The 23,576-nt window shown below is 46.1% G+C and overlaps 1 protein-coding gene across 1 annotated transcript in view; it reads right to left on the bottom strand.

Moving 5' to 3' along the window:
• The window catches only part of TMEM37 (transmembrane protein 37), a 67,501-nt gene extending 44,887 nt beyond the window's left edge, over window positions 1–22,614 (bottom strand). The window contains exon 1 of the mRNA XM_085647485.1: window positions 22,338–22,614. Coding sequence (XP_085503611.1) covers window positions 22,338–22,586 — 249 coding nt within the window. The 5' untranslated portion in view covers window positions 22,587–22,614. The remainder of the gene's footprint in view (window positions 1–22,337) is intronic.
• Window positions 22,615–23,576: the final 962 nt, after the last annotated feature.

Here is a 23,576-nt window from a genome sequence, read left to right on the forward strand (position 1 = left end):
CCGAGTGCAGGGGAAGGGGGAAATCGATCAATAATTACATAGCTGCCCTTAGAGGCCTAACACAATTGTGTGACTTTGGTGACCTCAACGATTCCCTGATAAGAGATCAACTCGTTAGGTGTACGAACAGTAGGAAGGCACAAGAAAAGTTGCTGGCTAAAAACCCATCCTTGAAGGAGGCCATTTCAATTGCGCAATCTATTGAGCATACCGCTAAATGTGTCAGAGAGATGAAGGTTAAAGAGGATGTAGTTGCATCCATTCAGTGTGAAGGGTCTGAAGGCGAGGTGTTCAAAGTGAACAATAGAGAAGGTGTTAGAGGTATACCCACTAGTAAGGAGGGCCAGAGTTTGAAATGCTTCAGGTGCGGCAGCAATAACCACTTGGCTAACAGTCCCTTTTGTTCTGCTCGTGGTGTTTTGTGTAAGAAATGCAATAGAAGAGGACATTTGGCAAGAGTGTGCAGGGATGGGTCGGGTAGCGCTACCAGGGTTGTCAATACCAGTGGGGAGCCTCAGGCAAGATTCATTTTTCAAGTGAAAGACAGCCAAGAAACATCCAGTCCCAACTATCCCAAATGTGTCATACACATTGACAACAAACCCATAGAGGTGTATGCGGACTCGTGTTCACCTTTTACGTTAATAAACCTTGCAGATTTTGAGAAATTCCTGGGATGTAAAAAAAGTATGCTGGTGTCCCCTGATATAGCTCCCGAAGGATACACCAGAGACCCCATTCCCCTGGTGCGGATGTTGAGTAGCCACATTGATTTCAAAGGTAGATCCATTGTAGGCAGAGTGTATGTGGTAGAGAGGGGCGCAAACCTTTTGGGATGGCAACACCAGAAGGAACTAGGTATCATCTTAGACCCTAATGACAAGAACCAAGTCATTTTAGTAGACGTTCCCACCAGCAACAATTTCCTACAAGACGCCTTTCCTGGCCTTTTTACTGAGAGGTTGGGAAAATTAAAAGATTTTCAGCATAAAATTAAAGTGAGGAAAGGTGCCAAACCTGTAGTTCACAGAGCGCGCCCCGTTCCTTTGCGTTTGAGAGAAATCCTAAAAAGTGAACTGGATAAATTGTGTGACATGGGCGTCATCCAACCCATAGATGCATCAGAATGGTTGGCCCCCCTTGTTCTAGCGTCCAAAGCCAATGGTAAAGGTATCCACGTCTGCGTGGACTTGCGCAGCCTCAACGACAACATCTGGGTAGAGAGGTTTCCCCTGCCTAATATAAATGAAATGTTGAGCACTATGGGTAAGGGGTGTTTTTTCTCGGTCATTGACTCGTCAATGGCCTACCACCAGGTCGAGTTACACCCTGATTCTAGACCTCTCACGGCATTTTCTTCACCGTTTGGGGCCTACATGTTCATTAGGATGCTGTCTGGCTTTGCATCAGCGGCCTCTATTTTCCAAAAAGTTATGCAACAAGTGTTGGAAGGCATCAAAAACACCCTATGTTTTCAGGACGATATACTAATGTATGGGGCAACGGAGGAAGAACATGATGTCATTCTCAATACCGTGTGCCAAAGGTTGTCCAGAGCAGGATTAACTGTGAGACTAGACAAATGCAAGATCAAAGTGACCTCGGTTGATTACCTGGGTCACACCATATCGAAAGATGGCTTCAAACCAAAGTATAGCCTGATACAAGCCGTCAAGGATGCTCAGAACCCCTCAAACAAAGAGGAGCTTAAATCATTTCTAGGACTAGTCGAGTACATGTCCAAGTATGTAAAAAAATTTGCAGACCTGTGTGATGGTCTGCGTGAACTTTTATAAAAAGACAAGGAGTTTGTGTGGGAAGAGAGACACAGCATGTTGGTAAAGTCTATAAAGAAGCGCATCCTAGATTCTCCTGCGTTAGGTTCGTTCGACCCACGGAGGAAAACCATCCTGACTACGGATGCATCAAACAAAGGTTTGGGTGCGATGCTTTCCCAAAAAGACCAGGGCCAAGATACTATCATAGCATTTGCGTCACGGTCCCTCAACTCGGCGGAGAAGAACTATTCGGTCATTGAGAGGGAGGCGTTGGCGTGCTTCTGGGCCGTGAACCATTTAAAATTTTTCTTGTGGAGAATACAATTTGTCATACATCCGGACCACAAGCCTTTGACTTTTATGTTCTCGTCAAAAAGTGTACATAACAATTCTCCACGCATTTCCAAATGGGTTTTGGGCCTGGAAAACTATTGCTTCAAAGTGGAATACCTCCCAGGGCCGGAGAATGTAATTGCGGATTACCTATCCAGGTCCCCTCTCGAGGAGTATTCGACAGAGGAGCAGCTAGATGTTCCCATTTTATCCTTGCATCTCCCTTCATTAACGAAGGAAGAATGGGTCAAGTGTGTGGAGGAAGATAAAGAGATGGGTATCCTCAAACAACTCCTCCTCAATGGCTGGCCTGAGAACCGTTCACAAGTTCCAGATGCGGTCAAGGACTTCTGGGAGGTGAGGTACGAACTGTTGATATTGTCAGATGCGATACATCGAGGGAACAGAGCTGTTCCTCCCAAGAATTTGAGAGACAAAATAATCAACCTGGCCCATGAGGGACTCTTGGCTAGGAGCCTCACAAAAAACAAGGTCAGGAGCTGTTTCTGGTCCCCAAGGATGGACTCCATGATTGAACTCAAAGTGAAGGAATGCATTAGTTGCGCTAATAGTGACAAAAGCAAAGTTACACGCAATGCTCCCCTATCCCCTGTTGAGGTCCCGGAGGTTCCATGGAACAAATTAGTACTTGACATTATTGGTCCCATGGATGTCCTAGGTGCTCAAAAAAGGTTTATGTTTGTTCTAGTAGATTACACCTCACATTGGGTAAACTTTAAATTCACTTCACATACTACAACGAGCAACCTAATCTCATTTTTGAAGAATGTTTTTGTGTATGAGGGTATTCCGGCCACATTGGTGACAGACAATGGGGTGCAGTTTACCTCTGAGACTATGAGTACATTCTTGGGGAATCTAAACATAAAGCACAAGAAAAACGCTCTGTACTGCCCAAGAGCTAATGGGTTGGTAGAAAGGGCAAATCGGTTAATCAAAGAGCACATTCAATTGGCCATCCACTAAGAACATTTAGTGTAAGAGATTACAACAATAACGTTTTACGTTAGGCACCCACAAGATAACCTGAACCCTCTCTTGTGGGAATTCCTAGTGTTCGGCAAACTCTCAGGGATACATATAAATTGGGGAAAGTCACAAATCTTCCCTTTGACTCCTGCAGCCTTCAGATTCCCCTTGGACTTCCCACTGGAGTGGTGCGACTGGGACCTACATTATCTGGGGATAGTACTAGTTATAGATAGAGAGTAGCCGATGCGCCTCAACTACGGTACCGCTATACATCAGATCACGGAAAATGTTACCCGGTGGATCTCCTTGCCACTGACCTTAGCAGGGCGTGCGGCATTAATTAAAATGGTGGTTTTGCCAAATACTGCACCTTTTTTAAAATATCCCATTCCATCCCAGGGGATATTTCTTCCAAAGGCTCAGGTCAGAAATGACAAGACTATTTTGGGGGGGGGGGGGGGGGGGAAGGTAAGCAGTCACATTTGCAATGGAAAGTTCTCATGCAACCATATGCTCAAGGGGGGTTTGATGTGCCAGATTTCGAACTCTATATTGGTTTCATCCCCCTAGATACATGCCACAGATTGCAGCAGAACACAGGCTGGCGGACCCTATCCCATTGGACGGCATGCTACATACGCCTCCCTGCACGCGAGATGTTGAGCCCACCACTACCACATGCACAGTAGACGCCTGGCAACGCATTCTGTGCCCAATGTTATACTCGCCGCTTCTTCCACTCACCTATCATCCACGCATGCCACTACTGCAGGAAACAGGGTTCCTCAAACTATGTGAACGTTACAAAGTTAACACATGGGGGGGACCTCTATAAAAATGGGATATTTCGCACCTCAGAGCCTTTTTCACGATATCCAGCCTACATCGCTTGACATATTCCTCTATGTCCGACTTCGACAAGGTCTATGATCGATCACTCCTGAATTCCCTCAGGAACCCCCAACATTCACTCCCTTACATATGCTATTATGTGCCACATCACCATGACACTTGGTCTCTATACTCTACCGCACTATTCGCACACAACAAGCAGAGTCTCCCAGCTCTTCCCGTGCCAAGTGGAATCAGGAATTGGGATATGAAATAACCGATGACCAATGGGAATACTGTAGCCTCCAAACAGAGCAGATATCTGCCAGTTCTAGGCTTCGCATCACACACTATAAATTTCTGCAACGCCTCTATTACACTCCTGTTAAAATGTTCAGATTCAACCTTAGAGCAACAGATAACTGTGATAGATGTGGTAGCCCTGGGGCTGATTTTTTTACATCTGGCCTGGGAATGTCCTAGGGTGAGTGAATATTGGTCTGAGGTGTTCGAGGCTCGGTGTCGGATGGTGCCCATTGTTTTGGAGTGCACGCCGTTACTAGCATTGTTAAGTTACACTAAACTCATATCAAAGTCCTGTCGCAAATTCCTTGCTATTGCTTTACTGTTAGCTAAGCGTAGAGTGGCTTGCAGATGGGCCCCAAAATTCAAGGAATGGTTGGAGGACTTGATTTATTGCAAAGACCAATTGACTTTACATGCTGAACTGTTGCCCAGGACCTCAAAGCCTAAAAATATATGGAGCCCACTACTGTCTCCCCAAATTAGAGCCTGTAATCAGCTCATTTTCTGGCGTAATTTTATTTGATAGGGTTGGAACCTGAACTGCAGTGAGAACGGAGCGTGCCAGTTTGGATCGCTGTCTTATTGTACTGCCATTATACTGTGTACTGTATGCTCATCTTTTGTGAAACGGCCACTGACACTATCTTATATCGAGAACTTGCACTGTTTATCTTCTTGTAGTTTGGAAAAACAATAAAGAAAAAAAATATATATAATTGTGGTCTAATGTAGGTTTATGAATAATACAAAAGATAATTTTATATAATCTTGTGTGGAGTCTCTTTTGTGGTGTGCCTCTTGTGGGAGTGTGTTGCGCAAATGCTTTACATATTGTCTCTGGGATAGGCCTGACTGCTCTGCCAAGCTACCAATGGGATGAGCAGGGGTTATCTACAGTGTGTAACTCCCTTGCCCTGACTAGAGTGGTGGGTTCTTCCTGGCTTAGGTGCATACCCTAGCCAACCAGAAACCCCATTTCTAACAATAGTCATTTTATCACACGCCATATTCATTTCAACTGGTGCCAATTCATTTCAACAAGTCTTATTAATTTGAATGTATGTCATTCATTCTAATGTTTGGCTTACTCCTTTCAAAATGTGTAATTTATTTTGACACGTCATCTTCGATTTAATGTACATTACATTCATTATAAGATGTGTCATGTTCATATCAATGCGTGCCACATCTGTTTCAATAAATGTCATTAATTTCAGAGTAGGTCTTATTCAATTTAGGGCATGTCAAATGAGTTTTTATGGGGTCCTATTATTTCAAAGGCATGCCATATTCATTTTAGTGCATCATCTGTCACATAAGCATAAGCCATATTTAATTCAAGCCATTCGTTTTAACAAATCAGAATCAATTCATGCATGTTATAATTATTTCAGCATGGTATATATCCATTTCAGCTAGTCTTTAATTTAAGCACAGTTCATCCTGATTTTAAGAATGTTTGTATTTATTTTGAAGTGCTACATGTAATTTCAATACATCGTATATTCCTTTCGGCAAATGCAGTACTCATTTCACTGTGTCATTTTCCTCCCAGTGCACCCTAAATCAATTTCAATAGAGGTTACATTAATTTTAGTGTGCATCACAATTATGTTAACATTTGTTATAATCATTTCAGCGCATCTTTTTGGTTTGTGTGTCATATTCATCTGAATGTGGTTTATATTTATTTCAACAGGTCTCTTATTAAATTCCATGTACGTTATATACATTTTAAAATGTGTTGTGTTCATTTCACAGCACGTCATTCATTAGATGTAGGTCATATTCATTACAATAGGTGTAATTTCCATTTTGTGACTTGTCATTCTTTGACATTATATGCATTTCAAAATAAGTTACATTTAAAACGTCAAGCATTTCAATGACATATTGATTTCACAGCGTGAGGTTCATTTCAAAATGTCATACTCCTCTTAACAGATCAGTCACTTCAGCAAATGTAATTATTTTTAATGTATGTTACATTCATTTCGGTACAATATGCTTTTCAGTGAGAGCTATAGTTACTTTGTGATAAATTAATATTTGAACATATGTTTTAGTAAACTTAGCATACATATTATTCTGATCATTCATCAACTAATGTATTTATGGAGGAGCCTAGCGCGCAACCAAGATGGCCGCGTAGGTGCGAGGCTCCCGAGGACCTCCGCGACCTCCTGAATTAATCCTGGCGATATCCTGTCCTTGTTGAGGGGACTGTGTTGGGGAACCGGAGCTGAGGCGCCACCTGCTTTTTGGGCTCGAATCGGACCCCGAACGCCGGTGGGAGCATCGATCGAAGGTTGCGGCCTTCTCCTCGCCGGCCCCCCGGATTGGAGTAGTGGGGCGATCCGGGGACAAAGTGAATAACAGCGGCGAGCGGGGCTGGGCGACTCGCGTACCCCGCACTTTCACTTTCGCTTTTGCGCCCTCCTAGGTCTCAAGCGGGGTCGGGCTGCGGAGCGGGGTGCGGTGGTGTGGCCTTGTCCAGGAGCCCGGTTGACCCGCCGGCGGTGGGTTGACCCGCGGTTCGGTGGTCGCCCCCGCCCCCCCCCCTGGCACCCGTGATTTGGTATAGCGGCCCGTTTGGGGAGCTTGGCACGACGGTGGAGAAGCCAGCATGTCCACCAAACAAGATGGCGACCGGGCGAAGGTGAAGACGACCCGCCGTGGCACGGCGCACCAGGCTAACAGTATGGACCGCTACACGCTCCAGAAGGGTTCTCCGGAGACATCGCGTGCATCCCCGGTGGGCCCGACGGAGGCATCTGCTCATCCGGTGGATCTGACCCTCCGGGACGTCATGGGCGCCATCGCAGAGATGAAGGCCTCGGTGGACCAGCGTTTCGACACCTTAGCGCAAAAAATAGACTCGGTCCTGGTGGATGTGAGCCTTGTGAGGGCAGACTTGTCCAAAACAAACGACCGAGTCGACTCCCTGGCCCACACCACAACGAGCCTCACGACAGACGTGGTGGCCCTCCAGAAGGAGGTGCGCCGGCTTGGCCAGGCAAGCGCCCTGATGGACCGGCGACTGGAGGACTCCGAGGGTCGGGCCCGGAGGAATAATGTCCGTATTGTGGGGGTGCCGGAGGGACGAGAGGCGGAGGCGGCGGATCTTTTCGTGGAAGAGTTGATCCAGACCCATCTCCAGCCCCGGGGGCTGAGTAAGTTTTTTGCGGTGGAGCGTGCTCACCGGGTCCCCGGGGGCAGACCTAAGACTGGTGCCCCGCCGCGGCCTCTCATTGCCCGGATTTTTAATTTTCGGGACAGAGATGCTATTCTCCAGACCTCCAGACAACAGGGACCGGTCAAGCTAGACAACATGGAGATACATTTCTACCCAGACTTTACTCCGGCGGTCCAGAAGCAGCGACAGAGCTTTCTTGGTGTTAAACGTCGCCTAAGGGACCTTAACCTCAAGTACTCAATGCTCTTTCCAGCTAAGCTGAGGGTAGAGGTGGATGGTCGCACGCACTTCTTCGACCGGCCCGAGGCGGCTGGGGACTGGCTGGACACTCTGCCTGGAGATCGGGGCCGGGGGGGCGGGGGGGGCGCGGCTGGCGAGGAGGGCCCGCCGGATCAGAATTGAGGGGTAACTGAATAGGCCTTGCTCTGGACGTTGTTCCTACACCATTTATTGATTGCGTATGTTCCCCTCCTATGGAGGTCGTGTGGGGTCTGTTGGGGGCTTCCCTCCTCCTCTGGGGGACTAGTTAGTATTTAGCTATGGGGCGACAGGCACACTGCACTTTGGGGGGGCTGTTTGGGCTCATGCAGGGGTGCAGGGAGGGGGGAGTTCTGTTGGGACCGGGGGGTGGGGGGGGGTGTGTTGTTTGTTAGCACCGCAGGGCAAACCCGCTACTATGTTGTTGTTTTTAGGATGCTCGATGGGGGACGACCGATTGTTTCGACGTATGATGGGGGGTAGGGATTTGACTGTGTTGTCATGGAATGTTAACGGCCTGGGGGATAGGATTAAGCGTGGTGTGGTCCTGCAGTACTTAAAACGTATTTCACCAGATGTTGTCTTCCTGCAGGAGACGCACCTTATAGGAAACTCCTTTCATGCAATGAATCGGCGGGGATATCGTTTGGCGGCCCATTCTGGCTTCACTTCGGGCTCGCGGGGGGTGGGTATTATGATCAAGAACTCGCTCCCGTTGGAGATTGATGAGGTGCGCCATGATGAGAGGGGACGCTACACGGTTCTAGTGGGAAGAATGGAGGGCAGAGTGTTTATCTTTGTATCAGTGTACGTCCCGCCTGGGTTACAAGCCACCACATTCGCGGACCTGGGGCGCCTCCTTCTGGACCTTCCGAGTGGCCTGCTGGTGGTTGGAGGGGACTTTAATGCGGTAGCCTCTGGGTCTATGGATCGCCATCCCCCTAGGGACCCCCCCGGGCACAGGCGTGGCTGCCCGGCCTTCTGGACACGCTGGGCCTGGTGGATTGCTGGCGATTAAAGCATCCCGCATTGCGACAGTACACTTTCCACTCGGGTGCCCATGGTAGCCTCTCGCGGCTTGATTACATCCTTGTCCCGGCGGCCCATGCAGGGAGGGTGGGGGAGGTGCGCCATCTGGCGCGGGGTATCTCAGACCACTCCCCATTGTTGTTGCATTTCGATGTCTTCCCGAGGGGGGATGGCAGGGTGGCCCCAATCAATGCATGGTATTTGCGCGACCCCACCATTCGTGCCGATTTGATCAAATCCTTACAGCGATATTTCGACGAGAATGTGGGGTCGGTCTCTTCGGCCATCTCCCTGTGGGAGGCTTTCAAGGTAGTCCTTAGAGGGGAGGCCCTCTCCTTTATCTCCCATGCCCGGCGGCGCGAGCGGGAGGAGGTGACCCGGGTAGAGGCCGAGATTGCAGAACTGGAGGGTGACCTGGGGAGCGGGGTAACAGACGCCAAGTTGCATGTTCTACACCTAAAGCAGGCGGCCTATCGGGCCCTCGTTACGGAGGCGGCCAGGGGCCTCAGTAGAGAGCAGCAGGGGCGATTGTATGATGTGGGTGATAAGGCTGGCAAATTGATTGCGTGGTTGGATAAGAGGGAGAGAGCGAGCCGCGTGGTGCCTTTGATTGAGAGTGTTGATGGTGCGCGTGTCACGGAGCCGGAAGCCATTGTCTCCTGCTTCGCGGATTATTTCCGCGAAGTCTACTCCCCGGTTTCCCCCTGCTCGGAGGAAGATTCCCATGCCTTGCTTCGGGACATCGCACTGCCCTCCCTTACGGTGGAGGACAGGGATTCGCTGGACGCCCCTCCCACCTTGGACGAAATTGCCTTGGCTATTCGCTCGGTTGCATCCGGCAAGGCCATGGGCCCCAATGGTATTCCCATCGAGCTATACAAGCTACGCCCGGATGTGCTGGCGCCCCACCTGCGCGCGATGTTCCTGGCGGCCCACTCGCAGGGTTCCCTCCCGCCGGACCAGCGTCTGGCCACAATTGTGGTGATCCACAAGGAGGGGAAGCCCCGTGAACGGGTCACATCCTATAGGCCGATTTCGCTCTTGAACGCGGAGCCCAAAATCCTCGCCAAGGTGTTGGCCAACCGGTTGGTTGGCGTGGTGGGCGATTTGGTCCACCAAGACCAATCTGGCTTTATACCGCACCGCAACACGGCGCTCAATCTGCGGCGCTTACACGGGGTGCTCGCGCGTGTCCCATTTGTGCGGGAGCCGGCCATCTTGGCGTCCTTGGACGCCACCATGGCGTTTGATACGCTTGAATGGCCATACATCTGGGCGATGCTGGCAAAATTCGGGTTTGGCCCGGGTTTCATTAGCTGGGTCAAATTGCTATACTCGGGCCCATTGGCGCAGGTGGTAGTGAATGGGCGAGTCTCGGCCCCATTCGCGCTGGGGCGGGGTACGCGACAGGGTTGCCCCCTGTCGCCTCTCCTGTTTGCCCTGGCCCTGGAGCCCCTGGCGGAGTGGCTGCGGTGGCACCCTTCTATCCGTGGTCTCCGCTGGACCCCCGAGCATGAGGACCGTGTGTCCCTCTACGCTGACGATATCCTTCTGTATCTCGCCTTCCCGCGTAAATCACTGATCGTCCTGGTTGATGTTTTGCGCTCATTCGGTCGCAACTCAGGCCTGGTCATCAACTGGGCGAAATCCTGTGTCTACGTGCTTTCCGGGGAGGCTCCGGTCCTACCACGGGACTGTCCGATCCAGATTGCCTCTCAAGGTTTTCGGTACCTGGGTATCTATATCACTCTTGACCCGGAGGCCCGCTATGAACGGAATTTGCTACCCCCCCTCCAGCGCTTGAGGGAGGACGTGGTGCGCTGGCGGCGTCTGCCGCTCTCGCCGCTCGGCCGAGCGGCCTTGTTTAAAATGATGTCCCTGCCGCGCTTCCTCTACGCCCTCCAGAATACTATGGACTTGGTCCCGGCACGCTATTTCCGTGAGGTGGAGGGCCTCCAGCGGCGCCTGTTCTGGGACGGGAGGCCGCGCATTGCTCTGGCTAAATTGACGCTCCCGTGGTACGATGGGGGGGTCGCCCTCCCGGACATTAAACGGTATTACTGGGCCTCCCAACTAGCTGCAATTAATCATGGCCTTTACGGCCCCGCCTTGAACCCGGCATTTGAGATGGATAAGATGCTCCTACCCGGTGGCGATTACAATCGCGCGCTCTACTCGGGCGCGCCCGACTCCCGTTTGACGGGACCGACGCGTGTCATGGTGCGTGTCTGGCACGCGGCTAATGCAGCTATGGGGTGGAAGGACCGTTTGACCCGGGCGTCACCGCTGTATGCGTCTGAGAGGTTGGGCTCCCTGTGGACGTCGAGGGGCTTCGCGAAGTGGGACACGATCGGAATCAGCACGGTGGGAGATCTCTGGACGAGGGGGGGATTCAAAACTTTTGAGACGCTGCAGGCGGAGTTTCAGCTGCAAGGCAGTGAGTACTTTCGGTACCTACAAGTCCGCCACGCGCTGGGCTCCGTCTTCCCGGATGTCGCATCCATTCCGGAGTCTTCCCCCCTGGAGGACAGAGTGCTGGATGGCCATGTACCGGACAGCACGATCTCCCTCATATACAAAAAACTGATCAACGATAGATCGTGCCTGCTGACTAGTCTCCGCGAGGCCTGGGTTGCCGACGGGCTGGAGCTGGACGACGAGGATTGGATTTCCGCGGTGGCCTCTCCGAAAGAGGTGGCCATCCCGGCTCGCCTTCGTTTCGTCCAGCTCAAGATCCTTCACCGGGTGTACGTGACGGGGCCAAGGCTTCTGCGTATGGGTTTTGCTGGTGACGGAATGTGTAAGCGTGGCTGTGGTGCGTTGGCGACTTTCATGCATATACTGTGGGAGTGCCCGAAGGTGGAGCGATTCTGGCGTGGTGTGCATGAGGTCCTGCGTGTGGTGACGTGTGTCACGCTGCTGCCTGAAGCGAGGAGATGCTTGCTGAACGTATGGGAACCGAATGACTATTCGGTCCCGCAGACGCGGTGGGTGACTCTGGGATACATGATAGCTAAGCGTGACATTGCTCAATTGTGGGGATCCCAGAGGCCCCCTGCGGTGTCGGCCTGGAAAGAGCATATGGATTGGTGTATGTTTCGTGAAAAGGTGGTGTATGTGGCGAGGGGTAAGCCTGGGGCGTGGGTGAAACTCTGGGGCCCCTGGAACGCCTACCGCGGGGGTATTTGTGAGCCGCCACTGCTACCGGCTGCCTCGCCTGCTCTGTCTCCCTAGACTGCCCCCCTCCCTCGGCCGCGGGCGCGCGGTCCCCCAGTCCCTGATCTACTCCCATTCCCCTCCTCAGAGTTCTGCTGCTGGTTTGGATCCCCCACTTATGGAGCACGTGCTGTCACTTTGGATCGCGGGTTGCCTTGCGGGTGTGGTTTTTTGGTGTTGTTTTGTTTTAAGAAAAGGGAACCGTACTGTGGGCTTGGAGCTGTGTGGCCTGCACCATTGACTACTCCTGTTTCATTGCTCTGCACTGCCGAGAGACTTTTACTGTATCTATGCAATATGCTTTTGTCATTCTAGCGGCCGGCCGGGTGGTTGTAGGCCCATACCTGTAACTTTTACAAACTGCAATAAACGGTTTCAAAAAAAAAAAAAAAAACTAATGTATTTATTCTACTGTTTATCATATTTGTCTAACTACATGCTATACCATGCCTGCCATAGATTTTATTTGTTTTGAAATAGGTTATATTAGTTCTGGTGTACATCGTCATATTCCTGCGCATTGCAGGAGACATTACTGTAGAGCTGTAATCCTGACACAAATCTTTTACCACCCCCCAGGCAAGAACGACACCTTTACAGACCTCCTCGTGGAAATCATCACAGCCAAGATTTCTCCAAACTCTAATGACATTTTCCTTGGCGACTTCAACTTGCATTGGAATGATCCTAAGGATCCTCAGGTCAATGCCTTTAGAGACTTCTTGGCTGATCAAGCCCTTACCCAAGCCTGCTCCCTCCCTACTCATTCGAAAAGCACCACCTTAGACTGGATCATTGCTAAAGAATCAACAGTCAAACTTATCTCTATTGACCCTTGTGATTGGTCTGACCACCACGCCATCACCTTCCTCCTGCCCAGCACCCACAAGACTTCAACACCTCAACCCGTGATTCCCAAACGATGGGTTAGAGACACCAAGAACCTTGATCACGTGAAACTGGCAGCGCGTTGTGAGACCGAATCCCCCCCCCCCCAGTGCACTTCGGTTGACAACCTAGCGGATCATATCCGACATTCAACGACCTGGCACCACTAAAATTAAAAAGAACCCAGATCAAAGACAGAAAACCGTGGTTCAGCGGATCCCTCAACAAGGAGAGGAGATCCCTTCGACAGACTGAACGTAACTGGAAACAACACCCTTCAGCAGCACATCTAAAACTTCTCCGGTAGGCCAGAAATGCCTACAATAAGAAAATCCTCAACTCACAAAAAGAATTCTTCAGAACGGAACTGGAGAACGCCAAAAATCGACCTTGCAAGCTGTTCGACTTGGTCAAACACCAATCCAACAAACTAGCGAAAACCTCCAAAGAAACACCTAAACCCCTAACAACAAGTGAGGAATACTCTTCCTTCTTCTGCGACAAAATCTCTGCCCTAGGTAACGAACTCAAATCCGCAACTCACCACCAAAATCAAAATCTGCCAGATCTACCTCTTCTCTCCACGTTGTCCTCCCAAACTTTACCCAAAAACCTAGCGCACTGTTCCAATTTTAAAATCTATTGTGAACACTCTCTCTCGAAAATTCTTGCCTCCTTAAACCCGAACAATCACTTCAATGATCCTCTCCCATCCAACTGCCTAGCTGCAGCCTCTCAGGCGATCATCCCTTCCTGGACCTAAATATTCAACGCCTCCCTCCTCCAGAGCTCAATTCTTGATTCACTCAAGGCTGGCCAAGTTGTCCCCATCCTTAAAAAAAAAAAAAAAACACGCTGTACCCCGCTTCCGCTGAGAACTATAGACCCATATCTAACATCCCACTCCTAGCCAAAGTTCTGGAAAAATGTGTGCAACAGCAACTGAGCCTACACATCAACAAATGTCACCTGTTAGATGACTTCCAATCCGGGTTCAGATCGGGACACAGCACGGAAACCACCCTCCTCCACATTGTAGATGACGCTCTCCAAGCCCTCGACCAAGGCAAAACCTGTCTCCTAATCCTCCTAGACCTTTCCTCTGCCTTCGACACGGTTAACCATCAATTTCTCCTTGAACACCTCAAATTCAGGATGGGGTTGGATGGCACAGTCCTTGAATGGTTTAGATCCTTCCTCCAAAACCACTCACAGAGAGTCCTCATCAATGGTAATCTATCCGCCCCCTGTCCGGTTACGGTTGGAGTTCCCCAAGGATCAACCCTCTCCCCTACCCTCTTCAACCTCTACTTTGAACCTCTCACCGAGGTTCTACGTGCTGCGAATATCTCCTACCTTGTGTATGCCGACGATACACAAATCTACATAAAAATCTTTCTCTGAGGACATTTTCTCCCTGAATGAGGCCTTGAAGGGTGACAGTCCACTGGCTCACCGCCAACCAGCTTAAAAAAACGCAAATAAAACTGAATTTCTTCTGATCTCTCCACCCAAACCCAATCCAGACATCCAGGAATGGGTCAAGACCATCTCAGCACTAAACTGCCCTCCTACCATTGTTGACTCGGCGAAATCCCTTGGAAAAACCCTGGACGGCAGCCTGACCATGCGTGGCCATATAAACTCCATGCCCAAAACGGCCAGATTCCACCTGAGTTACCTAAGAAACCTAAAACCATATGTCCGACCTTAAAATGGCAGTACAGGCACTGGTCAACTCCAGATTAGAATATGGATGCTCTACTCTTGCAGGGCTACCCAAGAAATCTCTGGCCCCACTGAAAGCCTGCCTCAACACCGCCGCCAGACTACTAACCGGCTCAAAGAAATTCAACCACATCTCTCCCCCCACTTCAAAGCGCTGAACTGGCTTCCCCTAGAGGCCAGAATCCAATTTAAACTGGCCTGCATTACTCACAAAGCTCTTTATGACAACTCCCCTTCATTTCTCGCACAAAAACTTGTGATATCAGGAGGACCCAGAAACTCCCGATCTGCCAAAGACCTACTGCTGCAACCTGCATGCTTCCGGAAGGAAAAAAAAACCTACAATCGGGCCTTCACTGGGGCTGCGCCAAGGATCTGGAACTCTCTCCCACCCGCCATCAGAAGAGTTCCGTCCTTGGCACACTTTAAGAAGGAGACCAAAACCTTCTTAATGTGTAAATACCTTGCCTAATGAACACGTTACATTATTACCTTTCCATGGACGATACCTATTCCTGCGCTCCTGGGCATCCCCCAAGAGGAGACTATGTGCCTTCTTGTACAATGTATCTACCTGTTTTGATTTCTTCCCACGTTTTGCCCGGGACTTTAGACTACGTGTTTTTCTTGCATCATGTATCCCCTGTTTTACCCAATTGATCCCTCCCTTCCCATCGCTTTGTACACCACCCTTATTACTGTAAAGCGCTCTGATACCCTCACGGGTCTGGTTCGCGCTCTATAAAACTATAAAATAAATAAATAAATGGTTTCTCAAACCTTATGGCTTTAAATGGCTACATATCATAAAACAAACAAACAATTGCTATTTCATAACTTAACAGAATACTGGGTTTCAGACTATAGTTCATTGGGAAGCAAGGCTTCAGAATGCTTTGTACGATTAACACAAATGTACATGTGCTTTGTATGGAGATTACAGTCACTGAAATGCTTGGTACAAAACGTTTAAGACATCCTAAATGCCCTCAAAGAACTACAGTGGAACCCGGTGTATGCCAAAATAAAAATCAATACCCTGTGCATGTCCCCAATAAATGCAGGGGCAAAGGCCTAGTATACTTAAAAAAAGGGAACCTCAGTCCCAACAAGGGCCCTTTCACTCAGTGTCTCCCCCCGAATCGACTCACCCAAAAACCATTCATGTGAATGAAACATAGAGAAAGATCAATTTATCTACAAGGATCTATTTTCTGTAGAAAGCACTTCACTAGCTAGACCTTGCGATCCAATCACACGTGATTCATGAAACCTTTGAAAAGCAAACTGTTCAGACTTACCATTTTTCTTGACAACCGAGCACAGACTAGATCAAACAAATTTGGGACAATTTAACAACTGGCAGAGCTTGAGTTGTGGGGCATTTCACATACAGTGGGGGCATATTTCATCCCTGTAATATAGAGTTCAGATGAGCACAGACCAGACCTTCAAGATGTAAAGAACAACAGTGTAGGAAATGACTATCTTTTGCATGATCTCTCCCCCATAAACATTTCTCTCTTTAGAACACTATGCATTTTAACCCTATTGACCATTAGTAAAGTGCCTGGGTTTACGCTTTAAATATGATTGAATCAGCATACACTCAATAGCAGGCTTTGAAGAAAAAAAAAAATCACAAATATTAATAGACCTGCAGGTCTAGCGATTTGAACAATCTACTGGACCCAACTTTAATGCTCTTGCCCCATAAACTTGGATGAAATTGGGTTATCCAGGGCAAATATTTTATTTATTTGAGCCATCTTTTTCTTCCTCTTCCCATATGAGAGCATAATCAAATATGTGAGGTCAGCATGTCTGCTGTACAAACACTTATTTGTTTGATTTATTAGACTAAACCTTTTCTCCATTTCTAATATGAATCTGGTGCACGTATAGGGTACACATGTACCTGACTTGCATCTTGGTTCACTAAATGCTGTCTCATTACCAGCAGGGCAGGAATGTTTCTCAGTTAATGTTTAAAAACTCTCGCTTTGAATTCATTTATTACTAAAACATTATGTGCTAGCACACAGCCATTTCCAGTCAGGACATTTTCCATTGAAAAGGCCACAAAATTTCCCACTGAGATAAGATTTTATTGATAAAACTATATAGAGTACAAAGATGTTTGTAAATTAGGGGCTCTGCAAATATTTATAATTTGCACATCACCAAGTAAAGTATTCAAATTTGTTTTAATCCTATTAAAATCTTTGAATCCATCACACTTGTGAATTATGAACAAAATGTGCTTTCCTAATTGCAATACATTTGAAATATGTGTACTGTTCCTATACAACCTATTTAAATGCTGTGTCTTAGAAAATAAAAAATGACACATTCTACAACCTGTTTCCCACCTCGATAGTCAGAATGTTCACTTTACAAAATACTCCAACTCTGCAGTCAGAGAAGGAAAAGCAAATACTAATCTCCAAGATAAAGTTGGCAGCAATTTGTAAAAAGACATAAGCTGACATTTGGCCTCCAGCTTCGATCTCAGAGCATATGTGACAGGTAAAAACAAGATTTAAAGGCATTGTCATTGCTCATTCACTTTCTGAATGAACAGGATACCTGTTCTATGCCAGCTTAAGCTCTCTCACCAAAAAGGGACAGTAGGCCCTAAAAATAGCTCGCCCTGATAAAATCTGACTCACCACAGAGAGTGGGGACATTTATTTTTAGAGGCCTCTAATGGGTATGTTTAACTTGAATATAGGTCACTAGTATATGTAAAAAAAAATATATATATATACTAAGAGGGTAGAAGTTGTCACTGGCAGACAACAACAGTTATTGTGCCATTCACAAGTGTGAAAAGGAAAACATGGTTTCAGACCTGCCAATGTAGCCTGGCTGCTCACCTGTTAAAATAATTTTTTGACAGGTATGAACTTCCTTTTTAAAAATTAAAAAATCATCCCTCAAGCCCAAAAAGTAGGGTGCGTGGTACTTAAAAGCAGGACATTTGGAAAATTATTATTACCATGTCCCTACAGTGACAAGGTCCGAAAAGCTACTAGCACTATGCAGGTTTAGCTGTCCTATAATAGTTACTAAAAATCCAGTTCAATGGTGAGGTCAGATTTTTAATACATATTAAGGAAAAGTAACTTTTAGAAAGTTACTCTTTTAACTACCTGAGCTGTCAGATTGTTTATTAGCATAAGATTCTGCCAGCTCTTGAATAGGTGTAAACAAAAAAAAGTGTGAAACCACTCCCGGGAGCAAACAGTAGACGGACCTGAATGGGCAGAGTTCAAGCTTCTGAACTCCATAAAACATAAAGAGTAGTGGTTGTGGGCATCTTTTTTGACAAAAGTGTTAAATCCTACTTAACAGGTCTGTCGAGCTACATGCACTACTTGTGGCATACTTGAAAGGGAGAGAAGAGGATGCCAAGACAATTCTTGTGGATTCCCAGTTTAGTTGCTGAAGGACCCTCCTTTTATCCAAACGTAACTGTCTCTGGGTTTGTTGTGGGTGAAGTGCCTGGAGAAAAAAATAAAGAACCCACATGCCAAAGATGCCTATGATGCTCAAAAACATATATTAAGGCTGCAGCAATGCATTTGTTTTTGGCATTGTAACAAAAGACTGCCATTCACTTTGAAAGAGTATAGTTCTTGGAGGAAACCATCGTTAGAAATACAATTTAACTTGTAGGCCGGCGTTCTTTTAAAAAGGTAGCTGAAGAATACATTTCCAGATCTTCAGAAAACACTTGTGGTTTCAAATTGGAGGGGATTTCGACAACTTCAAGTCTACAGCAATGACCAGTTGGAACTGTTCCCCGAGATTCCCGCGCCAGTGGGTCATCTCTCTAAGTGTGCTGGGCTTTTTTCACTCTGTAGACACAGGTGAGAAGTTTCAGATGGGTTGGCCTGCAGGAGCTAGTTTTCAAATCTCTACTAACTAGTTTGCTTTAGCAGATGAACATAGACGTCTCCGACTCGGACATCTCTCAGTCTCAGCAAAGAATTTCCACAGCAAGTAGGCAACCTCAATCTCTTTGTGCTTTCTCCTATACCCTCCGAAGTAGTTTTTCCTGTCCCAAAGTTTCATATTAAATATGGAAATACATCTCCATTGTCCAACAGACCAAATTTCGTACAGCATACACCAATCAGTCTTCTATCTTCTTTCGTTCCAGTAAGTTCTCTGACTGAAGAAGGGCTCAGCAACACTTCCTGTATGATTCCACTTCTTAGTTTGTCAAGACCCTCTACCTTCAGAACAAGAAAACTCCCCTAGGACCTATATTTCTTTACTGAAGATTCAATCTAGTATGGGTTAAGGTACAAGTGCAAATTTACATGATTATAACATACAAGTGCACGTATACATATTCTTTTTTTTCATTCTCATTAACTTGTTTGTAATCAATACATATTAATCAGTATTTTTTATATTTACTTGAAAAACACTTAATTTTGCAATTTTTTTTAGAACAAAAATTACTACAAATTGTTATGTGCAAGTTTGATACGACTGTATCAACCCCCAATAAATAAATAAATATATCTAGTATCAAAACACATTCATTCCTAACAATCGCTCACAATCATACAAGACATATATACACATGTGGGTATAAGGAACACAGATGTAAAACGTTTCCAAAAGGTCTGGGCACAAGTGGTCGATGCGCGTTTCGGTGGAGTAACACACACCGTGAAACACCTTCATCCGGACCTCGCTCAAAATAGAATACAGAGTCACGAAGACAAATCAGAACGGGGGTACCTAAAGAACAACAATACATATATTTATAAACCCATACTCTATATAGAAATTTACTATGAACAATTGATCTGACCATCTCATTAATGAGAAAAGAATAAACCCAAAAGAATTGCCCACATAAGCGCATATCTACAATAGTGTTCTAATCGAAAAGAAAATCCAGGACTCCTGGCCATCTATTATTACCAAGGAGGTATCAAACCGTGAAACTAGAGATGAAAAAGGCAGAGTGGATTAAGGAAACCCCCAAAAAAAGAGACACCATAGTGTGCCATGCAGAGACATATCTATAAACATGACATGAAGGGATAAGATGTATTGGCATAAGTTTCTTGATGCCATGCTAGCAAGATTCCTAAAGTGTGCTAGCTGTAAATAAAAGCCACATAACTTATAAAGCTAGCTCTGGTTTGACTTACTGGTTTCAATTGGGAATAACAGCCATTCTCCAGAGAAAGCAGATATTAGGAAATTGGACAGCAAAGTCTGTATCACCAATGGCTAATCGTCCCCTGAGAGGAATACAATAAAAGATGAGGTATATAAGTTGAACTGCCTAAGAGAGGGTGTGTTATACAGGTGGCAATATGGCTGGATCCTTACCCTCTAACTCAAGTTGAGAGTTGGCTCCTAGATAATTAGTTAGTTTTTTTATGACTCCACGGCGCCGATGTATAAAATAAATTCTACAGGAGGGAGATATATTTTATGTTACTTAGTTTTAATAGGCATGTATTCTCACACTATCGTAGTACCCCTCTACAATAACCTTGGTTAAATAGGTAAATACTCACATCAATACATATGTGTTTTGGGTTATATCTTGTTGCACTTCCAAAGACAGAGTGTTACACTCTGAGCCATAGCAATAGAGATGTCACTATAATATATCCTGGTGTGCTCAGCAGGGATAAACTTCCATGAAGGTACTTACAAAAAAGGGAGGCAAAGAAGCAGATGACTAGTAGTTTCAACAAATGTCCCCTGTCTATGGTCTGTAAGACTCTGTATTCTATTTGGGCGAGGTCCTGATGAAGGTCGTTTACTCTGTGTGTTACTCCACCGAAACGCGCGTCGATCACTTGTGCCCAGACCTTTTGGCTTTGGTCCATTTGGAAACGTTTTACATCTATGTGTTCCTTATACCCAAATGTGTAAAAATACCGATTAATATGTATTGATCACAAACAGACAGAATTTAATAAGAATGAAAAATAAAATGAATTAAAAAAAAAAAAATTATACATGCACTTGTATGTTATAATAATGTAAATTTGCACTTGTACCTTAAGCCATACTAGATTGAATCTTCAGTAAAGAAATATAGGTCATAGGGGAGTTTTCTTGTTCTAGTTGTTTGTTTCCCCCTATTTCTCCCTGACCTTATACGCCTTTTAGATGGGGTCCCTTTATTTACGAGTGAAGACCCTCTACCTCTAAAGAAATAAAAATGAAGTTCCTGCACTATCTTGTGCTAGGTTTTACCACACCGTGCCAGATTTCCTGGACTCAGCTAGGCACTGTTTAGCAAATGGTATCCCAGAGTTGTGTGTTACAAAAACCTTTAGTGGGAGTTTCAATCCTAAATGTGATTCTGCAGCCTTGATGTACAAACTCCTCTTTTCCTGCCCCACAGGATCAAAGACAAATTCCAACCCTCATGGGCAAACCTGCTCCCAGCCACTACAACGAGAGGTTCCTCTTTGCCTGCGAGACACACATCCTTCAAAAATAGGCAAGTTTTATACATTCCATTTTAGGTGCAGGGCTATTAAGAGAAAGACACCTTCACCATGTGGCTACAAACATCAAACCAACACACAACCAAACAGAGGTAGCAGATCGAGGTTCAGCGGGCAAGGTTTCCTATGATCACCTTGGGGACTAAACACTGAAATGTACAAAGCATTATGGTTTGGAGTAAAGCTGGAGGTGAAACACTACACATTTTGGGCAGCAAATAAATACACATTCTAGGCAACAGGCGCACACACTAAATTTATTGAGCTGCACTGATTGACCAATGAAAAAAGGGTTGCACTCACCTACCAATGAACAACTGTATATGTGGCAATGGTTTGCAAGTCACAACAATACATGGCTTTGTATTGTTTTCATACCCTCTTCTATTTTAATCACGAAATGGTATGCCATGAGACCGCTAGAATTGCTTTCCTTCGGATTTAAAAATACCCATGAACTGCGTCCAGATGTTTACGGCTTAAAAACGTGACAAAAACAATAACTACCTACCAGGCTTTTGGGCAAGGATTTTGTTATTTCATTTTTGAACAGTCACATGTTTTGTGAGTAATCACATTAATGCTACGATTACGTAGGAGCCGCTAGGCGTTAACTGACTTGTTTTTCCAGCGTTTAATCCCACACCAAAAAAACTGACGCTCGCTCTCACATAAGCATTCATGTTTTATTTCGAATTCTATAGAATATATCTTGTTAAATATAAACCTGTATGTTTTATTTTGCAGAAGAAAAGCAGGTTGTACGTTTCAGAAACAGTTTAAGTATGGTAAGACTAGTAATTGCTTCAGTAAGCAAACGAAAGTGCAGTAAACAAATACACAGTTGAAAACATACACTTAAGATCAGGAAAGACCGTAAAATAAATACACAGTAAAATATGTTAATATGTACAGATCTACACAAGTCCACCCATCTGGGCGACCCCTCGATCCCACCCCCTAAAACCAAATAAAGATGAGAAATCTCCTAGCATTGCCATGCCAAATAAGCAAACAGTCTGCAACCTTTAGACAAATGAATCTCATATAAAAATCAATAAAGAAAATGCTGATTTACTCAATATTGCCTAAATAACTTTTCACAGCTGGGACCCAGTCCGTTTTACAAGTGAAACGTTCAAATTTACACTGCAACACTTTAAAACAAGGCGAATTAGTGGAAATTGGCGATTTGCGCAAAAATGTATGAAATCTCGCGGTTCAGTCGCCCCTCTCCGCCCCCCAAGTATGTCAGAGGACATGCAAACATATGCCTACCTGTTGCACCCCTATAGCGGTCATTTTAAAGTTTCGAGAACAACTGTAGCTAGCAGCCCAGGAGAGTCTCGACCCTTCCGTGCGCGAGGCGAAGGCAGGAATCCGCACTACGATAAAGGGTTTGACTGAAGTCCAGGTCACTGGAAAACAACCATCTTTATTGGCTAATAATAAAGCAATTAGACAGCGGTTAAAGAACAGCCACTTCTCACGAGCCTCTCTGCTTGCAAAGTCAGCGAAAAACAGCATGTCCTTTCTCTATGTCTATGTCCGGCCCGGCTAAGGAAGCCTGGTGATAAAAACAAGCTAAGGAAGCCTGATAACAACAAAAGTGTGGGGCGGGGACTATAAGGTCAGCAGAGTACTGTGTTTGCATTTTCTCGCATCTCTATTTTTGATAAGTTTTAGAGAAACGTTCCCTATATTAGTTACTTGTTTAACATCAAAGCGCTGACAGAATATGGGAACCTTATCAAAGTGACCTGGTTGACTTAGTGAAAAGCTAAACCCAGAGTCTAGCTGTTAGCAGGTGTGTTTGTCCAGTTTGCTAAATTAAAATGAAACAAGACTACAAGTCCCAGAATGCAAGTAAATGTTAAATCTAAACGTAGAATGGAAAACGATGTATCCTAGCGTCATTTGTTCACCCTGTATCAGAGTGCCTTGGGAATGGGGAAAGCACAACTCTCAAGTTTCCCAATTCCATGCAGGATGAGCTCGTTCAGCCCTGTTTTTTCTCTCTATTCAGGTAGTTGTGGTGATATTTTCGTATAATGAATTCAGGAATATAAGTTCCCAACCAATCATGCCAACGTTCTCAGTTTACATAGCTGCCAAATGACTGTCTATTCCCCTTTCTAAGTGCTTGGTGAAGTGGCATAACACAACAAGATGCCCCCCCTGCAGAATGTGTGAAGGGTCCCCAGAGTTTCACATATGCTTATAGGTCTTGGGCTGAATGGGGCCCCACCGAATGGATTAGGGGCCCCTTGCTCCGTAGTAGTTGCAGGGGCCTGGCTTGGTGAAGTTAAGCTGCTTAGTCTGAGTGTATAATGTAGGTAGGGACTGTTCCCTTTTCTGGATAGGAATGGGGAGCATTGGAGTTTACCTAACTTCCAAAGTGCGTTCATGAAAGCATTGGGGCGAAAAACTGAGATGGGCAAAGGATGAGCAAGATATAGTTAGAGAGAAAATGGGGAAGGAAATGGCCAAAGGTCTGCTAAAGGACATTTTGATGTC

Source organism: Triturus cristatus, chromosome 3_2 (genome assembly GCF_964204655.1).
Source record: "Triturus cristatus chromosome 3_2, aTriCri1.1, whole genome shotgun sequence".
In the NCBI taxonomy this organism is placed as follows: domain Eukaryota; kingdom Metazoa; phylum Chordata; class Amphibia; order Caudata; family Salamandridae; genus Triturus; species Triturus cristatus.